Genomic DNA, 21,499 nt, shown 5'->3' on the forward strand with positions numbered 1-21,499 from the left:
CTGGGTAGTGTAGGCATTTGAAAACAGAGCGGCGCTGCCTACATTTAAACGGTTATGCTGATTATTGTGGATTAATTGTGAGTTTATGCGGTCGTTTATCATCTTGTTTTCAACATAGGTAAGTATTATAACTTTGTAGTCAAACAAAAGGAAGCTAGAGACAGCCAAAAGGTGTGTGTTTTAGCTATTGAGCCGCAAATACCTTTAAGTTTTCATTCTTTAAGGGTCAACATGTATAGCTAACAACATTTATGGACGAGTGTAGCATTTGGGTACACATTTATTCACAATATTATATTGTTTTTCGTATATGCAGCTACTGAGGACACACTACCAGAAGATGGCGCCGTGGTGTCACATGCTCGGTGGGCTGTAACAGACTGGGGGGACCCGGTAGTTCAGTGTGGGACAAGGTTTTGTAGCTCTTATCTAGTTTAATCACTTGTGTGGCGTTCAAAGACCCTCACCCTCACACACTACTGCACTTATTAGCATGCTCATCAGCCTGAAATACTTCGCCATTTCCCCTTTATGTGAAACAAACAGACAAACGAAATTGAATCAATACAGTTGCAAACATATACAAAAAGAAGAGGGGCGTTTAGTTGACGTGTGTTGACACATCCAGGCTCGTCTGTGAGGAGCGGGCGAGCTTTTGAGAAACCCCTTCAGTCACTCATCTTCTTTACCTCACTCCTTGCGTCACGTGGTGCGCCTCTGACTGGGTGGTGGGCGTGTCTTCAACAGTGGGGTTTCATTCATAAATACTTTTAGCTTTAAAATCCACATTAAAGTGTTCACAGAAGAGTCTCGTTGTATTGGCTTCTTCGCTGCCCCTCCACCGCCCCTGCCCGCCTGCCTGCCTGGACCCGGGCTGGTTGAGTAGGTGAGTGCTACCCGTCGCTGCGTGCCCGCTCGTCGCGCTCGTCTTGTTTGTGCAGCCAGTTCAAAATCGTGAGCTACCTTTTTTTTTTTTATCCGTCGGTGTCAGCAGACTGATGGAAATCACGGGCTCCTGTGAAATATCAAGATGGCATTTTTTTTTTTATTAACCTGCTCGGAATGCAGCCGGGTTTCATTCTCCCCCCTCTCTCTTTTTAACTTCTCTAGCAGCTGCATTTCATCATGTGATGCGATTTTTTTTGTCTCCGTCCAACTGATTTGATCAGCTGAAGCTCTGTTAAGAAAAAAACAGCTGCCAGAGCCAGAGACGATCGAAGCTCGTGAAAATAATATTGCATTTATCGAAATGCTTTTCTTTTGGTGCAACAGTGTCTCATTTTGAACAGATGTTACATGAAAAAGAAATCCAATTCTGTGTTGTTCTGGGGAGGTTAATGTGGTAATTATGGCTCCTCCAGGCGACAACAATACAGTGTATAATAACAGTAATGCAGCTAGATTTTGTTAAGCATGACGGGATATGCCATTGCCGGGACCCCCATGTCTTACCATCTGCTCATCAACTAATCGATAGAGGGATCTTTAGGGTTTGCAACACCATAGAAGTGAGCGATCCTCAATAAAGTACCAACTTTATTGATTTTCATAGATTAGTTTTTTATAATTATGGTATTCTACTTGTTATTTCTGTATTATTTATGATTTTGTTATTTTTCTGCAGGCAGTTTCAGAAACAAGAAACACAGTATCTTTCTGTGATCATCGCTACTGGAAACAGACTATAAGTGCCTTTGTTTAAAGGGGCACTATGTAGTGTTGGAGAAGAAATTCAAACTAAGAATTTTAATGTTTGCAGTTTTAATGAGGTAATAACACAAACTCAGAAATATTTATTTGTTTCCATAACTGAGTAAACTGTTCAGTATATTGTTTATTTAGTATTTTAGGCATAAAAAAACAGTCTCCTCTGGTTAAAAAATCATCCCCAAAACTACATAGTGCCCCTTTAATGCTTCTCAAATGCAAAACTAACCGATCCTTCTGCCGTCTGTTTACTCTCAGTCATGCAGCACTGCCGTCCCGTCGCTCCTCGGACAGTGGGCCAGCCCTGAGGGGGAAACACCGCTGCTCAGGCTCAGTCGGCTAGGTGGGCTGAGGATGCAGCAAGGGAGCTGAGGAGGAGACTCCGGAGCCGAGCCACAGCCTGACACACACAAACACACGGGCGCACACACACATCCAGAGCTGCTGCTGCTGCGCACTGCCCTCCATCAGGGTAAGACACTTGGGCTGGTAGAAAGCAGGATGTGGTACAGCACTGCAAAGGAAAGCATTCTGGTCACAGCTTGATGTGTGTTTCCCGTAACAGTTTTCATGCTTGGACGGTAGATGTAGGGAGTTTTAGACTAGGCTGGCAGCAAAGAGCTCGGGCTGTAGCTTACAGGTTGTGGTGTTGAAGTTGAGTGCTGCAGTGACTGGCAGGCGAGCAAGGAGTGCTGACTGCTGCTGGTATGTTGCTTCTACCCTGCTGGGTGAGTAGATCCATCCAGGTGTGTGTGTGTGGGTGTGTGTGTGTGTGTGTGGGCGTTTGGTGCAGCAGTAGCAGTATTAATGGCTATGATCTGTAAGAGCAAACGCATAGCAGCAGCGCTAGTGCAACTCTGCTGCTGGAGCCAGTGTTTTGTGAGAGCTGCTGTTTCTCTCTCTTCTCTGTGTGTGTGTGTGTGTGTGTGTGTGTGTGTGTGTGTGTGTGTGTGTGTGTGTGTGTGTGTGCGTGTGTGTGTGTGCGTGTGTGTGCGTGGGAGGTAGATAGAGAGTCTTCAGGCTGATATGGAATTATGGGTGATGATTTACGGCCGAGATGCCAGCATTTGCATCCTCTGTGGGATTGGACGCAGGCGTACAAGCACACATACTTTTGGTTTCTGCTTCATCTCGCAGTCTTTTATGGCTGTTAGAGATTCAACAAGATTTTTTCTGCTGCAGTGGGCATCTTTTATCACATTGTACAGTGCGATATAAATGATTTTTGCTATGTTATTAGACATCAATAAAGGAAAGGAGTATCACCCTTCATTCTATGAGTTCAGAGAAGTTTTTTTTTTATTTATTTAATAATGCAGATAAAGTGCTGTATCTTTGGTGGATGACTTTGTGTTTCGATGAACAGCTATAGTAACAGCCATTTCCTCTGTGTGTTTGTGTGTGTGCATGTGTTATCTCTCAGGGGGACTCTCTAGTTGGCCTGGACCATGAGCAATGAGTCTACCGTCTGGATCATCCCACCAGAAAACTCCACAGTAAGTCTGTCTTTCGCCACTGGCTTATTCTCCAACTTCCTGTGTGCGTGCGTGTGTCCACCAGAACCCTCATATTCTCTTCTGGCCGATTGACTGGCTAATAGAGAACATCCTGACCTGGACCTGAAATAATTAAATCTCTGATCTAATCTGAGCTTTAATTTCCCCTTGCAGAGAAATTACAATGTGACGTCAGATCGTAGCGCTCATTAACACTTGCTTTGCACTTGCTCTACCCCCGGGTGAAGTACGGCTTAACACTCCACCTGTAAGTTCATTGTTTGCCATGTATCGACAGCCTGCTATCTTTACATGACCTTGCTTGGCCCGCTGTTGTTCTCTATTCTCCCACTCATGTTGGCTTTTATCATTTTATTTAGCCTACATAGGCACAAAGAAACTTACCTGGGAAAGCACATTTTTGCTATTGAAATTGGATAAATAAGCAAGGTTCAACTTATTTTTTTATGTGAAAAAACTCTGAAATAAATCTATAACATTGGCAAATTAATAATAAAGGAATATAAGGGGATAGTGTTGAATGAGATACAAAATAATTAAAAAGATGGATAAAAAAGGACCACACATATATATTATTATTCATGTATTATTTCTTCATTTTCTGAAGTGGTTTGAACATTTTCTTTATTTACTCATCCACTGATATATATCCTTATAATTCAAGTTTGGTTTTTCACAGTAAAATTTGATTCCTAGCTAACAGCTACCTGATCTGCTAATTGCTTTAACGGTGTGATATGTAATTGGCCACCTGTCAAAGGTCACTCCTAGGGAGCAGCATATCATGATAATAGTTAACTGTTGCTAATGCTAGCGAGTGGTGCAGTGGTTAGCGCTGTTGCACCACAGCAAGAAGGACCTGGGTTCAAGACTTGTGCGAAGTTTCCTTGCCTGCATGGGCTCTCTCCGGGTATTCTGGCTTCGTCCCACAACCCAAAGACATGCAAATGTTAGTTTCATCGGTTACTCTAAATTGCCTGTAGGTGTGATTGGGAGCATGAATGGTTGTTTTTGATCAACTGCCTTATCCAGGGTGTGCCCCGCCGTCGCCCAATGTCAGCTGGCCCTGCCCCCTGCGACCCGAAAAGGATGAGCGTTAGCAGATAGCTGTTGTTAGCTATTTAAAGGGGTTAGCTCTATGTAACAATTTTTAGCAAATTTACAGCCTTTCCCGTCTCTCAGTTGCGTATACAAGCCTGTGGATGATTTGTTTAAGTTGTTTAATGCTGCTGGAGCAACAGTAGCAGTAAATCGAGTCCACTTACATAAACTAACACAGAGCCCACTTAACTCAGTTAGCTTAGTTAGCTGTGCAGCTGGCCGTCCAGACTGGGAGCTGGGAGTGGTATTACGAGGGGCTAGCTGGTTACCATGCTAACTTCCGTGGATAAGTCTGCAATACATTAATGGATGTCTATGGCATAAATAGTTTTGGAAATATCAGACATGGGGATAACTGCCTTCAACAGCAAGATAGCTTGTCATCCATGAGTAGACGCATGCTTCCTTCAGCGTGGTGATGCGATTGGCAGGTGTAGTTCAGTATAAATAAAAAAGATCCTACATGGAACTGCTCATCAGGTATCAGCGACCTTTAAGGAATTACTTTCGACGAATGCATAATGCTTCTCAGTAATAGCTTTCCACCTTTTGTGCAAGCTTATGTGGTGGATTGAATACAGTTTTTTCGATTGACAAAGAGGCAGAGAAATCAAGATGTCTTGTCCTCCTCTGTTGAACACTGTTTATCTTTAGAAAATGTAGTATTGTTGTCTAAAGGACAAAAGCTACTATGCAGTCTATACCAGTGCTCCTTGTGTGGTTCATTATCTCAGCTGTAGTCCTGCCTGTGAGAGCTTTCCCATAGCTAAGGTACAATGTAGACAGGTTAATAGCCCTGGCATTTATTGATTAATTGTACTGTTGCATTTATAGATTCACTTTATGCAGGCCAACCTACCAGTGGGGCTAAATCAATTATTTAAGCTGCATGGTGTTACTCGAAAAGTAAAGCAGCTGCACAGTAAGGTAGTCAAATCCAGACTGCAGCTGATGTGTCAGGATGGGATTTGTCTGATCACATGAATGGCTTACAGGTGGTTTGTCCTAGTATCTTATTACAAAACTGTAAACAAACACAATCGAAATACGATGGTCCATTTTCATTAATTGACTAAGTGGCAAGACTAAAGTATTGTGTCAGAGTTCAAATGTAAGGCTTTTAAAAGAAGAGAAAGTAAACTTTGACTCTGAGTTGAGAGTAGACATGTTTCTGCCTCTGTCTTTCAGCAAGGAGAAGTGTGGCATTAAAGCAGAAGTTCACCCAAAAATGAAAATTGTCTACTCACCCTCATGCTGATGGAATGCCGAGTGAAGTTTTGTCATTCGCAAAACATTTCTGGAGCTTCACAGAAAAACAGTGTTGCAGCATTCTCCTAAACAATTGAAGTAATTGGTGGACTTGTTTTAAAATGTTAAAAAAACAACTTGAAATTACAGCTATACATTTTATGTTTTTTGTGTGTGTGTTTTAAAAAAGTTCTGCGACGCCGTTTTGCTGTGAATTTCCAGAAATGTTTTGTGGGCTACAAAACTTCCCCCGACTTTACATCGGCATGAGGATGAGTAGATAATGACTGAATTCTTATTTTTGGGTGAACTTATCCTTTAACCATCAGTGAACACTTTCAGTACACCAGTGTTTACGTGGGAAGCTCTTTGCTTTTTCATTTTTAAAGTAGCACTCTTAATGTTCAAATGCGGTCCAGGAAGACACCTACCTCTCTTGCTGTTATATCTACTTTACTTCCCCTCACTGCCTACTCAGAAATCTGACTTGTATTGAAGTACAATTACAGTCTATCTATCTATCTATCTATCTATCTATCTATCTATCTATCAGGAGAACCCACTTGAGGCCAAGGAGCAGCAAGATGGTTATGTGCTCCTCTTGGTGATCCTGTCCATCTTCCTGGTAGGAACGTTGATCTCCGTCTCCGTCTTCCTCATCGTCTTCCGTCGCTGCTGTCGTGGAGGGAAATTCTGTGCCAGGTACAATGCAGAAATTATTCATTTCATGTACCATTTCAGCACTTCAGCACTTCACTTCTCCTTTTTCATGATGTTATATCAGAGTCTATGCATCTCATTCGTGTAAAATGCACGCTTGATGCTTTCATATCTCATTAATAACAACACTTCCGCTAACGTTAGGTGAGACACCTAATTTACCTGTTGGGCCTCAGGCTAAAGAAGATGACAGCTTGTGTTTACCCAAAACAAGCTGTTAGTCCAGCCGGTGGTGAGATAAAGAACACTAGCAAAGCAACACAGTACATAAAATAAGCACAGCAGATACTGCACATAGGTTGGACCACCGTGTTTAACTGTATGACTTTCAAGGTCACAGTTACAGCTGAAACAGCAACAGATATAAACATGTTTGCTGAGTCTCCTCAAAGCAAATTAACAACCAACTGTCTACCTGAAGGTGACTGTTGTTAGCGCTATTTATAACAGTGATTCTATCTTTAAAATTAAACTACAGGACACTGTGAGGAACCAACAGTAAGGACATAAAAGCAGCAGCTGCACAATTTAATAACGAGAGGAATGAAATGAAATGATGATATTGAGGCCAGAGAATGTACCGCTGTTGGTTTTCATTATAATATATTATATTGTTGCCTGTTATCCCTTTAATTTAATCCCTCAAACCCTCCTGTGCTGCAGTCCAACACAATAACACCAAACTTTTCAGCCTTGAAAATTCCCTCAAACTTAAATCAACACCACTCCTACACAGGATCAACAGACACTGAAGACTCTTTGCTTCTCAAAGTTGCACATCCAGGTGCACACTTCTGTTGCATGAAAGCACACGCGTGCACGCTCACGAGTACACACGGTCTGTTGACAGACGGAGACTACCCTCCCTGAGCTCACATGTTACCACTATTCAGAGACTGGCTGGTGCTTGAACGTGTGTACTTGCATAGTAGATAACACTCGTCGCAATTGCAAATGAAGCTAACTACTTCCTGTGGAATCGTCAAGTTTGCTCCACCCAGCGAGAGTGATTACATTAACAGACGTGATTCATCTGCGTTTAATCAGCATTAACATGGCTACCCCCGAGACGCTTTGTCCCTCTCTACAGCAGCACGCATCATCAAGTACCCTTAAATATATGAGAGCGCACCAGCTAGATGCAGATAAACATATGAGAGCGCAGAGGCTGAGCCGTGAAAAGGAGAGGTTTGCCGGGGGAGAGCAGAGGAGAATTGGGCCGACTGGTACAAATGATGAGTGTAATGAGATTTCATAGCAGCCATCGGCTGTGATTAATCTTGCGTCTCAACCCAGCCCTGTGTGCACACCGAGGATACGCGCGCAACACACACAGTATGGGGAAGCGGGAGCCACAGAGGAAATGAAAGACAAGAAGAAGCACAGATCGGCGTGGACGGAGAAATCCCTCAAGTCGCTTCACACTCACACACGCGCACACAAGCACACACATGCAACTCATAGCTCTGCACAAAGAGATCAGATGGTGAGAAATGATGGGGAAAAGCTTTCAGTGTCTTTTTTCTGCCTCACGAAGTAGATTCTGGGCGTGGGATGCAAGAGGCTTGTTTGGAGGATCAGCCCCGTTTAAAGATGTTGAAAGGTTTAAACACAAAATATACCAGAAGAATAAACAAGATGACCTTTATTGTGTGTATTCTCTGTGCCCTCAAAGATGAGAGGAAATGTACAATCCAATAAAGCACCATGCTTTATCAGTTCAAGAGGTCCCCTGGCCCCAAAGGTTATCAAGTTACTGGCAATGATTTAGGCCCTCATTGATTATACAGCCAGGCAGCCATTTAGACAAACAACACAGTGAACATTCAGTCCTATGGTGTTGTGCTAATAGTTGTCTTAAAGCTGGTAAGACAGCAGCTCAGTATGGTTTCACAGTGAAAGCCTTGTACTCTGCCCACATCAGTAGGGTTTGACCGACGAAAGACAGACTTCAGGAGTAATCATGTCACAGCATTGATCTACATGTTTCTGTGTGCCACAGGGCCAGCGATGACCCTGAGAAAACCAACACCACCTACGTGGAAGAGTCTCAGCCCACCCATGGTAAGAGAAACTGTACAAAGACGAAGAAATGTAGGGAGGAACTAATAGAGAGGCAAGTAAGTGAGAGAGGGAGGAGTAATGGAGACAGGCTGGCAGGGCGATGGAGGGATTGGATTGATGGAAGCGGGGGATATTTTTATCGCGTCAGCACAAACGTGTAATGTCTGTTCCATTAAAATATTGTGATCTCAACCCAATTAGTTTAAGTAACTGTGCCATTCCTGGAACACATTTGGTCATTTTTGGACCAGTGGATGCACTCTGTCTCCAATGAAAAGGATTTATTAAGAGGCAGCATCACTTTGGCACCAAACTGCTTTTGTAAGGCTTTTTGTTTAGTTTTCCAGTCAGAAGTTTGCCATGTTGCTATACTTATCCTCCTCAAAGGCGTCAGAACATCAGATGCTTCACTTAAGTTATACAGTCAGCGTAAATATACAGCATAGCAGACGTGGGCTAACTTCAGACTGTCTTTTTTAGAAATGACTTCTGGAGCATTTTATACCTTCATTACATAGTCGACAGTCACAAGATAATGAGAGATGAGTGGAAAGAGATGGGGCATGGTATGCATGGAGATCCTTGGCCAGACGTGAAATAGGGATCCGATGGTTCATTGTTGGTGCCTAATATATGAAACATCCCCTATCAGCGCAGCAACATGCAGATACAAAAGGTGTGAAAACAAGAGAGTACGCTGACATGCTGCTCTCACAGTGGAAACAGTGGCATTATTGTTGGCGCAGCTGTCACAAAGAGAGCTGGATTGTTTTTGTTTTCCTCAGAGTAGCAACCAACCATTAATTAAGTCTATAATGGAGACATGGAAGCAGATAGAAGTGGTGCCATTGTGTTCATTTTCACAGGAGATTTCGTGGCTGACGGCAGGAAAAAATTCACAGTAAAATCTGACAAGGCGATCTTACTTGGCGAGTGAACCAATTACCTCGAAATAACCAAATAAAGTAGACTTAAATTTAAGCAGTAAGAGCTGAAAAACTTTAAAAACTTCAAATTATTAGTTTACTTTCGAAGTAAACATGTATGTAACGCTGTGATCCTACCCTCTCACTGTAGTTACATAGTGCAGAAACAAGTAATAGGGGAGCGGAGTGGCTGACATAATACATAATGTTGCTTTAATTGTGAAATAATAATATGAGGTCATCATACCATCATCATTTGTTAATGGTGAGCAACAGAAATTCTTTATAAATCCAGAATCAAATCATCATGATGACTTATGTTTTGAGTTTCTACTTAAGGATGTGATTTATACCCTTACTATAATGTGTTGCCACTGAAGTATTGGACATATTAACATTTTTAAACAATTCATCATTTAGATGTTGAGATATTTCACTGAGTATGCTGCTTGATGATGAGTCAGAAATCATCGCAGTCAGTTGGCCTCATCTTCTGGGTACCATGAATGTTGATGACCTATCTTAGTCTGGACCAAAAGTGACCAACCAGTCCACATTGCAGTCCATAGAGTCGTGCCTGGTAGCTGGTTAAACTCCTCTCGCTCTTTCTATATCTGTCTTTCTATCTCTCTGTCTGCCTCCTCTGTCTCTTCCCTTTTGTATCTCTGGTAGAAATCACCATCCGGGTGGATGAGTCAGAGTGCCTGTCTATGGCCAGCTCTCACGACCAAGAGACTGAGCGCTTCCTCTCCACGGGCACCACCGGCCGTCGTGTCTCCTTCAATGAGGCTGCACTCTTCGATCACGGCAAGAAGGCCCAGGAGAAGGGCCGCAGGTCAGACAGCAACACACACACACACACACACACACACACACACACACACACACACACACACAAGCCTACATTTGCTCATGTCCATGCTTTTTATTCAGCGATCAACTCGCATTAATGTCTATTAACTTCAGCCTTCCTGCTCTCTAAGATCAAAGGATATACATATTTTACTGTGCTCATGCCACTTCTGTGTTAGTTTAGGGTTAGGAATGATTTCAGAATGCATTATGTATGCTGTCGACACAAAGAGCACTCATTCTCTCTTATTATTTCCCTGCCCTACTTTTCTCTTAAAGCCTTGAGCCTGATATGCAAATTTTTCAAAAGGAATTATTCTGCGGGGCTAAATGCAGACTCCAGAGTAGCTCTGATGGGCTTGAAGTCAGATATTTCCCTTGGCTGCTTGTCTCTTGTGCAAGGATAAGCGTCATTATTTATAAGTTATCAAGCATCTTTCGAAAGATTTCATATTAAACTGGACGTTGTTCACCCCAGGTACACTCTGACCGAGGGCGACTTCCACCACCTGAAGAACGCCCGCCTCACACACCTCCACATCACTCCCCCGGCACTCAAGATCGTCACCATCCACGAGTGCGACTCGGCCGAGAACAGCATCACCATGACGACGCACCCTGTCGCTAAGTCAGCACTTTCCATCTTCCAGGTGACAGGCTTTAACCTGCTGTTACTCCTGACGCGTCATTAGTCGTGACCGGGGCCTATTAGAGCATCAATCACTCGGGTCAGGGCAAGAAAATGTATCAAGCTAATGTACCTAAACACAGAAATCAAGGAACTCTCTGCCTGCTCATTTCAACAGGCTGTGCACATTGATTTCACATTTAGGTGAGGCTGTTCAATCACTGCTGGAGAGGGAATCTTGACCGGATTATTATTCATAGGTGTTACCTAAACATGAAAACTTTGGAGAAAACTTTGCTTTTTTGTTGTTGTTGTTTTTCCTTTCCTTCAGTGTTTCATTTGGGTTCTTGTGCATGTAAAAGATCTTGAAGGTTAAAAAGCCCAAAGTCTGCACCAACAGATCTCCCCTCTCCCACAGAAAACACTGCTCCTGAAACGCCTCGTCAGTGGTCTCGCCTTTAGTTCGGTTACTTTGTGACATCACATTATGTTACTATGTCAGATATTTGTATACTTTCTGGACAGTTTGAGTAAACTACGTAAACCTATTCTAGTAGTAACTCAAAATAAAATTATGAATCTGAAAATGAGTATAACATGTCTCCATCAACTGTAGTTGCTAATAAAAGACTGTAGTTGTACAATTCTGAATAACTGTATTAATCAACAGTCCTTTCCAGAAAACCTGAGTATTAAACAATTGATTCAAAAGGGATAAAATTGTGATCTTCTTCTGTGCGCTTCCCTGCAGCCAATGCTGTGCCCCCTTCCACAAACAGCGCTGACCAGCCTGAGTGTCAACCCCAGCTGTGCCCTCCCTGGAGACGCTCTCAACTCGGTGGTGGACACCAGCTTCAGTGAGAAAACTACTGCTCTCAGCACCAAAGAGCCAAGCTCTGTAAGTTACCTGCAACTACTGTAAATTATACGATACTTCACATCATTTGATAACTTATTGCCACAATTATGACCAAAAAAAACTCAATTAAAGAAAGCGATTTTCTTGCTGAAAACATTACATTAAAAAACACTATAATGACTATCATTGATAAATGGTAAATGTATAGTAAATTAAACTTATTTAAGTTAACAATCAATTAAATGATTTATCAACCATTTATAAAGCAATCGTAAAGTATTATAAACGTCTGTTGCAACAACAAACAACTGCTTAATAAATCATTTATAAAGCATTTCATTGTTTGTTAACAGTAAAACTATTTACTCAAGTTTAATTAACTATAGATTTACCCTGTAGCACTGAGTGTGCATACGGATGACCTGTTAGAGTTGAAGTTAATTGAGTTAATTGTTTGTAGAGATAATAATTTTCCTAAGATAGTCTCTCAGTACACCGAGCATCTTATTCAACCAGTGAGTCATCCATGCAGACATCAGAGGGTCATGCAGCCTGAGGGAGGACCAACAAGAGTGATGTCTGATGGGTAAACAAGGAAGCCCATGTGGAACATCACTGTCAGGAGGGATTACACACACACCACCAGTCTTGGCAGGTTGTCTTTCTGACCACGTTTCTCTTTTTTTTCGCCCAGATCGAGATGATGGCAGCAGGGCCCCGGGGCAGAGGCAGCAGTGTCAGTGTTGGAGAAGGGGCCGTGGTGGGGAGGGCTGCCCCTCCTGCTGGCATTGGTGCAGGGAGCCAGGGGCCCGTGCTGCAGTTCTTCACAAAACTGCGGCGCCACGCTAGTCTGGAGGGGGCCAGCCCCTACTTCAAGATCAAGAAATGGAAGCTGGACAGCAGCCAGAGAGCCTCGAGTCTGGACACCAGAGGTAGGAAATGGATCGTTGATGGTGAAAAGTATATTATATTATTTTTAGAAACAATCTGTGCCAATGCCGCAGAAAGTGTAACAATTCTCTCTAAAGTTTGACTGTTGGCAGTTTCTTTCTTCGGAATAATTTCTCTATTTACTCATGTGTTAAGTATTTTTGGCAAATCCTCTCCTGGTGAACAGACAACAGTAAAGCAGGGGGCTCCAGCAACCAACTGTGAGATGCCATTTGCCTGCTAAGAGTCGGATATACACACAGACACACGCATACAAGACAGATGGCTCAGTGACGTAAAGTTTGGTCGTTCCAAATCAATTTGAGCCCCTGAGTAAATCCTCCCCGCCAATCCCCTTCATACATACGCTCCCTAGAGGCCCTAGACTCTGGCTTCTATCACACCAAGGGACCAGAGAAAGAGCACAAAATCCCCTCAGAGACCTCAACAGTTGATGGAAGGCTTTTCTCCTGAATTACATGTCACTTCACTCCTGCCTGCTGTTACACAACTTGTACAACTCACTGCCCTCTCCTCAGGCTCTCCGAAGAGGAGACAGTTTCAGCGCCAGCGAGCCGCCAGCGAGAGCATGGACCAGGACGACAACGATGCGCACCACATAGACCTCATCCAGTACATTGCCCGCACCCAGGACATCACCTACCGTCCCAGCCAGCCCACCTCACGCCTCCTCTCACCTCCCTCCACACCACCCCCCTCCCTCGGCAGGTATCTTTAATTCCCTTGCCATTCATCCTGTCCACTGCTTTGCTGCCTTACACTCATTTCTTTACTGTAGAAATACGTACGGTGACGATGTACAACTGGATACAGCTCTAAGTCCCAATTCTTCACCACTTTGCCTTAAAGTGTGCTGAGAAACAGCAAAATCTAAAAAGATTATGTTTTTAAAATGTCCTCTCTTTTTTTTCAGACTAATTGTTTTGCTAGGACATTTAATGGGGTTACAACACACCACGCTGTGTAACTGTTAATATTTCCAAACCGCAGCCTGATTTCTACGTAATGAGATCCCGGCAAACAAGAGTTCTTTCACAATCAATTTCCTGATTTGTAGCCAGATGTACGGGGAATCCCAGAGGAGTGGAGTGGAGAATCGGGACGCAGGGCTTATATCTAACATAGGAAACCATTCCATCGCTGACATGGTCTACTAATAATGTCATGATGTCCACAAAAGTGCAAGGATCACATAGATTCTGTTACTTTAAGTTTGCAGTTATAGCCACGCAGATTTGGCCCAATATTACGTTATGCAACAAAAATAACCAATCTTACATAACCATTAATTTTCCCCTCACTGAATATTAGATTAAACAGCATTTCCTGTGTTTGTTTGCAGATGTTTGTTGTTCAAAATGAAAGGAATTTCCTGGACGCTGCCGTGAGTTAAGAAATGTGATGAGCCCCGTGCTCCTTAACAGTTTATTGCCCCTGATAAGTTGTGTTTCATACACTTTGGATTCTTGAAATTTGCTGTCCCAAGAGAAAAGCAGGGGATTTCTGGCATCAGTACTCAGCTAAGTTCAGTTAAAGGACATGCAACAGCAGCCATTGCAAGTCATACAAATCATTGTGTGCACTGTGAACACAGCCATGTCTCAGATGAATGTGTTCTTTAGCCAGATGCTCTGACACTGACACTTGTTTTGCCTGTCTGTGTCTTTCTTCCCTTCCTTCACTCCTTATTTCTTTCATTTTATCTCATCTCTCCACACCTGTGTGCACACTACAGGGTAGAGGTAGAGGTGATGGTGGAGCCCCGCTGCAGCCATGGAGGACCAGGGGTGATTGGTCTTTCCCCTGATCCCCAAGACGAAGCACCCTCCCTGGCTCAAAGGGAAGGTGCAGACCCATTGGACCCCCAAGATTCCCAGGACCCCCAGTCACTTTACAAAGACATCTGGACCCTACGTGCTTCACTTGAACAGTACGCGGCCTCTGACCAGAGCAGCAACAACGACAGGAACTCTGTCTGCAGTGATGCTGACAGCGTGTGTTCGCTGGGCGGACGCACAGAAACAGAAAGAGGAGGGCTGCCCAGCTACCCATCCCAGGATTTAGGGGATGAGGCAGAGGGTGGAGAGGATGACAAGGACATTTTCATGTATATGGATGAGAGGTTGGGGGCGAAGGAGGTAAGAAAGAGGAAACAGGAAAGCACAGAATCAGAGCGAGGGGGCAACGACGGAGAAACAGGGACTCGTAAATTGCTGCAGATGGACAGCGGCTACGCATCGATAGAGGCTCCATCTCGTGGTCCAGAAGAGCTGCGGCTGTTTGGAAGCATCAGTAGCAGCCCTGACAGAACGGCTCATGAAAAAAGGCACCACTTCACCAATGCAGGACGAACTGGCACTATCGGTGAGAGCTTTGAGTCTCATCTCTTTGAGGAGGAGCCGGAGGACGACTTGTTGTTGGGTGCCAGCGGAGGAGTTTCCATTAAAGCAGGTACTGGTTCACTTAGTTGGTTCCCGTACGGTCAGATGCTCACACCTCGAGAGGCTGCACAGCCTCAGCCTCAACCACCAATGCTGCACCGGCGAGACTACAGCATAGATGAGAAAACGGACGCCCTCTTCCACGAGTTTCTCCGCCACGACCCTCAGTTTGACCAGCAGGAGTCACCGCTAAAGAAGCACCGGTCCCGAATCCACCTCCGCAAGCAGTGGCAGCGCCACAAGCAGTGGAGCGACCCTGGTGTCAGACATTTCCAGTCCTCATTTGACAGACAGCGGACCCCTCTACGCAGGGGTGAAAGTGTGAACTACCCACTGGACACAAGCTACCACAGCACGCTTCCCCGCATCGTCAGTGCTCCCGATGAGGAGTCCAGTGACGGGACTGGCAGCACTCCAGACACTCCAAAGGCATCCACTGAGAATGGGGGCAAGGACAGGGAGCAGGGTGTCACTGCCAGAGAGCACACCTCCTCTTCTCCACCACCTCTTCATCCCTCCATCTCAGAAAAAGATGGAAGTGAGCACCATGACCCTCAGGAGGACAGCAAGCAATCCGGACTCCCTCCTGAGCCCCTGGACGAGCGCTCACCCTCTCAGCTGCCCGACTCCTCAGGCTACGGCCCGCAGACCATCACAGCCGAGCTCACGGACAAACTGACTGCTAACCTGGACGAGAGGCTGTACACAGGCCTGCGCAGGACCAAGGACACGGCCACTGAGTGTGTGACGGTGACAGCCACACACGCCTCTCCAGACCACAGCCCAGTGTAGCAGGGCTCCAGTCGTCCTCCTCGTCAACCTCACACCTGCTGATACACATAATCCTTTCTGTTCGATTTAAATGTCTCTCTGTATTCATCTTGAATGGTGTGATCCAGACCCATTAACACACAATGAAAAATATGCTTTATATTAATCCATAATTGAACACATCCTCCCAGATCATCCTGGATACAGTTGATCTCTAGACATGCAGCTTAGTCTCTCTTCATGCCTGTTTTCATTACAAAGCTGTTCAGTTCAGATTCAACTCATAATAATAACAGAGCTAACATATCAAAAATCATTTGGTTAACAATTGTTTCCTCATGTCTGTTTCCGTCTCTACTGCTGTCACTCCTGTCTCTGCTCTCCAGTATAAATACATGAAGCTGAGGGCCGGTATGGCCTCTGTACTTGTTGATCCACTGTGAAACCAGGTGCTATTAGACATGTAGAAAGCTACAGATCTGGACTCTTGCATTAGTGGAAAATAAGTAGCCACTATTACTATTCAGCAGCTAAAAGAATTCACCCTAACCTCCTTCACAAAGAAATCTTCAGTCCAGCATTAAACAAATCGTCCACAGGCTGTATAGACAACCGAGAGAGACGGGGAAGGTCTCATTTTTCACGTCGCATTACAATCATGTAAATTATTTCATAGAACCCCTTTAATTAAACTTAAGTCAATAGTTATTTCAATTTTAACAAACATGAAATGCTTTATAAACCATTTATTAAGCAATTATTTAGCGTAAAAGTGCAACTTATTTTTTATAAACTTTACAATTGCCTAATAAATGGTTTATAAAGCATTTCATTATTCATTAACACTCAAATAATTATTAATCAAGTTTAGTTAACTAAAATGTGCCATTTATTAATGATGCTTATTACAAAGCGTTACCTTAAATTTATTAACATCGATTGTGAGGAGTGTTCAATGGTTTTCACATCGATTGATGAATTATGTCAAAAGTCGTATTACAACAACCTGCACAGCTACGTCGGCCTCATTCAAGCCATGTCACCATTTGTCATGGATGTAGCGAGGTAGCTAGCTGTGTACGAGGAAGACATCCCTATTCTTAATCTCTACATACGGCTGTCAAGTCACTGACAAGTAGACATTGCTTTGTTTTGTAGGGGACACAAGCCAAAAAGGTTTTGAACCGCTGGTTTAAATAGACAGTTAGCAAAGTTACTTCTATAAATGTTGTTTTGATTCTCCTCGCTGAGTGTCCTACTGGTCGCGATTCTTTCTGTTTTGACTGAAAATGCTTCTGACAACTGTGTTTTTTATTTATTTATTATTTGTTTTTTTTTCTCTCGTATTTTTGTACATCCGCTTTGCTTAAATGACAATGAAAACTGACAGTGTGGCTGGTTTAAAGAGGACAGGTTCTGCATCAGGAGACAAAACGAGCAACCCAGACAGCCACTATCACTCTGGTACTGTGTCAGTCACGGATCGGACAGAATTTATAACCCTATAAGTTATCTGGGCATCACTGACGTGACCTCTGTCAGACTCTGTCTTGTGCAAAGGTTTATTAGACGAAAGCTATTAGACAAGATGGCTGCCCTCACAGACATTAAAAGGCGTGCTTTCCCGAGCATAGGGCTCACAGAACGGGCTTTATTTGTCTACATCAGACATTCTTGCTTTCCCCTCCTCTTCCTCTTCGTCTCCTGAGAAAGTTGACAGCGCAGTAGATGTCTCCCTCGGGGGAGATGAGAACTTCACTTCCCCCCAGCTTATAAAACCAGAAGGTACAAAGATGGTATTTGTCGCTAAATCCACTTTATTTTTCGCTCTCATTTGGTTAAAAAACAAACCTGTCGTGCCGTTCAAATGAAAGTAACGGCCAGAATTATGTTGAAAATCCTTTCTGTTGCTCACAGACATCTGCTTTGACATCCTGAGCGGTAGCAGCAGGTTGATTGTAACCCAGTTTCTCTCATAAAATCCTATCCTCAGAGGGGCTGTTGGGCTTTCCGTCTCTCCCACGTGCAGAGAGGGGAGCCACTGCGGAAGAGCGTGTTGAATATTAATCATAACAAGAGAAGGATTCCCGCCTTTAATCCCCCTGTCTCCCTTTGCTCGTTCTCTGAGGCTGTTACCATGCGGTTAATTGAAGCGACTGTATAGAAAATCAGGAGAAAAAGCCCATTATCTCCATCTCTTTGTTTGGGTGTGATGATGCTGCTCCTTTCCAGCCTGCCCAGATTACATCTTGCGTGACAGCAGTCTTCTTTCGAGGCTAAGTGGATTCTGAGGCAGGAGCTGCGTTCCTCATTAGGCGAGCAGTGACTGAGATGAAAGGAAGTGAGCTCAAAAAAGGAGTAGAGATGAAGGAGGTTTTTTTATTTATTTATTTTTTGCTCTCTCCTCTCTTTCACACATTGAACCATTATGTCACGATGAATAAACACAATGTGCTCTGGCAGAAAAGGAAATAAAATCCCCCTCTTACTTATGTTGGAACTGATGCGCCGAGGATGCTAGTAATTCTGAAGAAAGGGGAAGACGCAGATCAAAAGCTGAAAATGTCATGGAGCTGAGTCACCGGTACAGCAAATTTAAAGAAAAATGGCCATATGGGTTAATTTCTAATCCGTCCATTTGTACAAAGATGAAACTTTGCTGTGTATACAAGCACAATGTCACAGGAGCTATAGACTAAATCGATTACCTTTGCTAGGTTTAGACAGATACTGTATTACTGGGGACACTGTGTGTTTGTTTACTAACCAGTAGCCTGTCAAATGCATTGATGCATAGCTGTGTGTAGACCTGCATGAGAGTTAACATTTTAGTATAAACCTTCATGTTTTCTCAGACTTACGCTACAAAATGATCATAGCTGATGCTCATTCAGCAGAAGTCGAAACATTGGTATGACTAGAGATTTTGTACTTTATGGAATCTACTTTTCAGAGTCATGCTAGGATGCTGTAACTGATGAGATTTTGTGAGATTTATCTCTTTGAAAGTAGAAGTATTTATGTATTCCTTGCTTGTTAGTAAACTGCTTAATTTCTCGAAGAAAAAAAAAAAGACGAGCTTTCTTAACAACTTTGCTTTCGTTGATCCAAATCCGTTGAGCCTTGAGGGACCAAACCATTAAAAAAAAAAAAAAAGTGTTATTTTAGGGTTGTTTTCCAATCTGTGAATAAATGAATGAAGCAAAAACGGCTCTAACTCGCCTTCTTTCCAGGGAATGGTTTATTAATCAAGGCGTGGGAACAGATCACAGATAAGGTTCCCTCTCATGAATCTCATTTCATTTTTCTCTGTTGCTAAGGCTCATATTGATTTCTTGCTCTCTCCTTATCACCTCCTCCAAATTAATTGGAGAGAAAAGACAAATCCAGCCTGTGATCTACAAAGGGAACATCTCAAATGTCTGCCGCCTTCTTCACACCTTAAATCTATCCCAGTGGCCTACACCTTCAACAGCAGGGCCAAAGTTTAGATGAGAGTTAAAAGAAGTACAGCCGCATGATGACACTGCTTTACCCTGATAGATTCTTGTTTTAATATTTATCATTGTCATAAATTGAGCACAACTGTCAGCTCATCTAAATAAGCCCAAATCTATGTCCTTCCCTGAACCCTTTTCCTTAACTTTAATGAAAAACATCATGAGGTCAAGGAAAATTGATATCAACCCCACTGCAAGAGAATCCGACTGGTCCTATGCTAAGGAGATAAGAAAGGAAGAACTGAAGTACCTTTCCTTAGAAAGCAGATCATTTGTTGTTAGCATGGTGCCGGTCCACCTCACAGTCATTGGTTGTTGAGATATTGGTGCATTAGGGTTAGTGTATGTTCAGTGGTTGTTTGTGTTAATGGGTTGTGTTTTTCCTCGGACAGCCAGTTGCAGTTTCCCAGTAAACACACTGACCTCTTCGGCTGTCGCAGAACTGGCCTCTCTGCTCTGCCTAGCCCATTGATACTCTGGCAGAGAGGAGCGGCTCTGACGTTTGACTCATTAGGGTGGGTAATGCAAGAAAAGCAGTGGGATCTCTAATAACACACCAGGGGTAGCATGCTAACATTTGCTATTAAGCGCTGAATAAGAAGTGCAACTGAGTTTGATGGAAATGTCATTAGTTTTGCAGGCATTTGGTCGTGAATGTGTGTTCAAAATTATAGATATTTCAATCTGGCATCATCTGGCAAACTGACATTGCCATCCCCAGAGCCATGTTGCCAGTCGGCTCAAAATCCGTGATGAAAAAGTTTTCTGTGTTGCCCCAAAGAGGGAAATTCAATTCAGCACTTTAATCACCAAGCCGGGGCAAAATGTGCAACGACTAATGCAAGAACCACTGGAGGCACAGCTGTGTATGTGTGGGTTTGTGAAGACTCCTCTCGGATCAATCTAAAAACACTCTCTCCATCGAGCTGAGATGGACGCAAAGTGGACGGACTAGGATTGATCCAGATGAATGCACAGTCTGACTCTTCCTGTACAGGAAGAGGGCTTGTCACAGCGGAAGACCCGGATCGCCTTATCAAAGTCTGGGATACCGCCAACCCGCCCGGCAAAACGATACATCAAAGTCAAGGTGAAGCGAGCTGCAGAGTGTTGGTGGATGAGCTCACAGACTGCCGCTCCTGATGCAGAGAAGAAAGTCACGAATACACAGCAGGCATGCATGCAACGCAGACTGATGTGAAGAAGAACGCTCGCATAAACGCATTCAGTGGACCGAAGCTGAAGTCTGCGTTTCACTGCCTCCAGCCACTTCATTTCCTGTCATTTATTCACTTGCAGAAATACAATTTTCATAACAGCAACGTTCTCTGGGAAATAACTGTCAGCCCACTGATTTAATACACATCACATTGCACTTCATACTGATGGACTGCAGGGTGAACAGTGCAGACTAAACCAGCTCCATTCATTCAGTGAGGGCTGGGGGCGGGGTGGGGTCTGACATTGAGCTTTTTACTGAAAGAGGGGGACGGCTGTGGTTTCATTCTGCCTCTCCTCTGTGTTCTTTCGCCCGTTTGCATCACCCTGTGCCTTACTTTACTGCCATCACTCTCTGTTGCCCGTCAGCCAATCGCCGAGCGTGGCACCTCGACAGTCAGCCAGTTCGGAGTTTGCAGAGGGGGGTTCCTTCGGTATGTGAGGTTACGTCATCGTCTGTGCAGTGTGGAAAATCCAGGGAAGCTTCATTTCAGGCTGCTCACGTAGCCAAGTGTCTCCAAGTGTCAAAAATAACAAGAAAGAGGTGAAAGAAAACCTCCATGCAGCAGTTACATAAGCATAATGGTGACATTTACATTTTGCATTTGCTCTTACCGAGGCTGGATTACCAACCAGGCAAAGTGTACAGACCTCCAAGCGCCCCAATAGCCACAGGTTCACTGTGTTTCAGTTGTTTTGTAGTCGTTTGATCAACCGAAAATCTGTTTTAAGGATCAGACCCAGGAATGTACAATATCAACATTCCACATTACCAAGCAATCTTTTCACCCCGTCTTATAGAGGGCCTCTGTGTCAAAATCTAGTTAATATTGCACGGACATAGCACGTTTTCTTCATAACATTGTGTTTTAATGAAGTAACACAAACTAAGTGACGTAAAGAAAACCTGGGTCCAGGTTGTATTCCAGTGTAAGAGGACTGGTTGGTTTCTGTGGTGCCAATCCAGCCTTGGAACGTTGCCTTATTCAACAATAT

General features: G+C 43.7%; 1 protein-coding gene across 4 annotated transcripts; it reads left to right on the forward strand.

The window, feature by feature from the left end:
- The first annotated feature begins 33 nt into the window (after positions 1–33).
- On the forward strand, positions 34–18,858 carry cbarpb (CACN subunit beta associated regulatory protein b). 4 transcript variants are annotated; one of them, XM_084354357.1, is made up of 11 exons: positions 34–118; positions 1,966–2,179; positions 3,131–3,203; positions 6,127–6,275; positions 8,296–8,357; positions 9,956–10,118; positions 10,614–10,785; positions 11,515–11,661; positions 12,317–12,554; positions 13,092–13,281; positions 14,309–18,858. In XM_084354357.1, the coding sequence occupies exons 3-11, from the start codon at positions 3,156–3,158 to the stop codon at positions 15,804–15,806; spliced, it is 2,667 nt and encodes an 888-aa protein (XP_084210483.1). In that variant the 5' UTR covers positions 34–118; positions 1,966–2,179; positions 3,131–3,155; the 3' UTR covers positions 15,807–18,858. The 4 variants fall into 4 exon arrangements, with proteins under 4 accessions (XP_084210483.1, XP_084210482.1, XP_084210484.1 ...); XM_084354356.1 differs by lacking the exon at positions 34–118 and adding an exon at positions 663–886; XM_084354358.1 differs by lacking the exon at positions 34–118 and adding an exon at positions 919–1,508.
- Positions 18,859–21,499: the final 2,641 nt, after the last annotated feature.

This window comes from Pagrus pagrus (genome assembly GCF_965226575.1).
Source record: "Pagrus pagrus genome assembly, chromosome: 6".
Taxonomy (NCBI): Eukaryota; Metazoa; Chordata; class Actinopteri; order Spariformes; family Sparidae; genus Pagrus; species Pagrus pagrus.

Excerpts from the sequence above, each read along its gene's own strand:
- cbarpb (XM_084354357.1), top strand. The coding sequence starts at position 3,156 with ATGAGCAATGAGTCTACCGTCTGGATCATCCCACCAGAAAACTCCACA. Across the intron at positions 3,204-6,126 it reads TCCCACCAGAAAACTCCACA|GAGAACCCACTTGAGGCCAA; the intron begins GTAAGTCTGTCT and ends TCTATCTATCAG. Across the intron at positions 10,119-10,613 it reads GCCCAGGAGAAGGGCCGCAG|GTACACTCTGACCGAGGGCG; the intron begins GTCAGACAGCAA and ends TGTTCACCCCAG.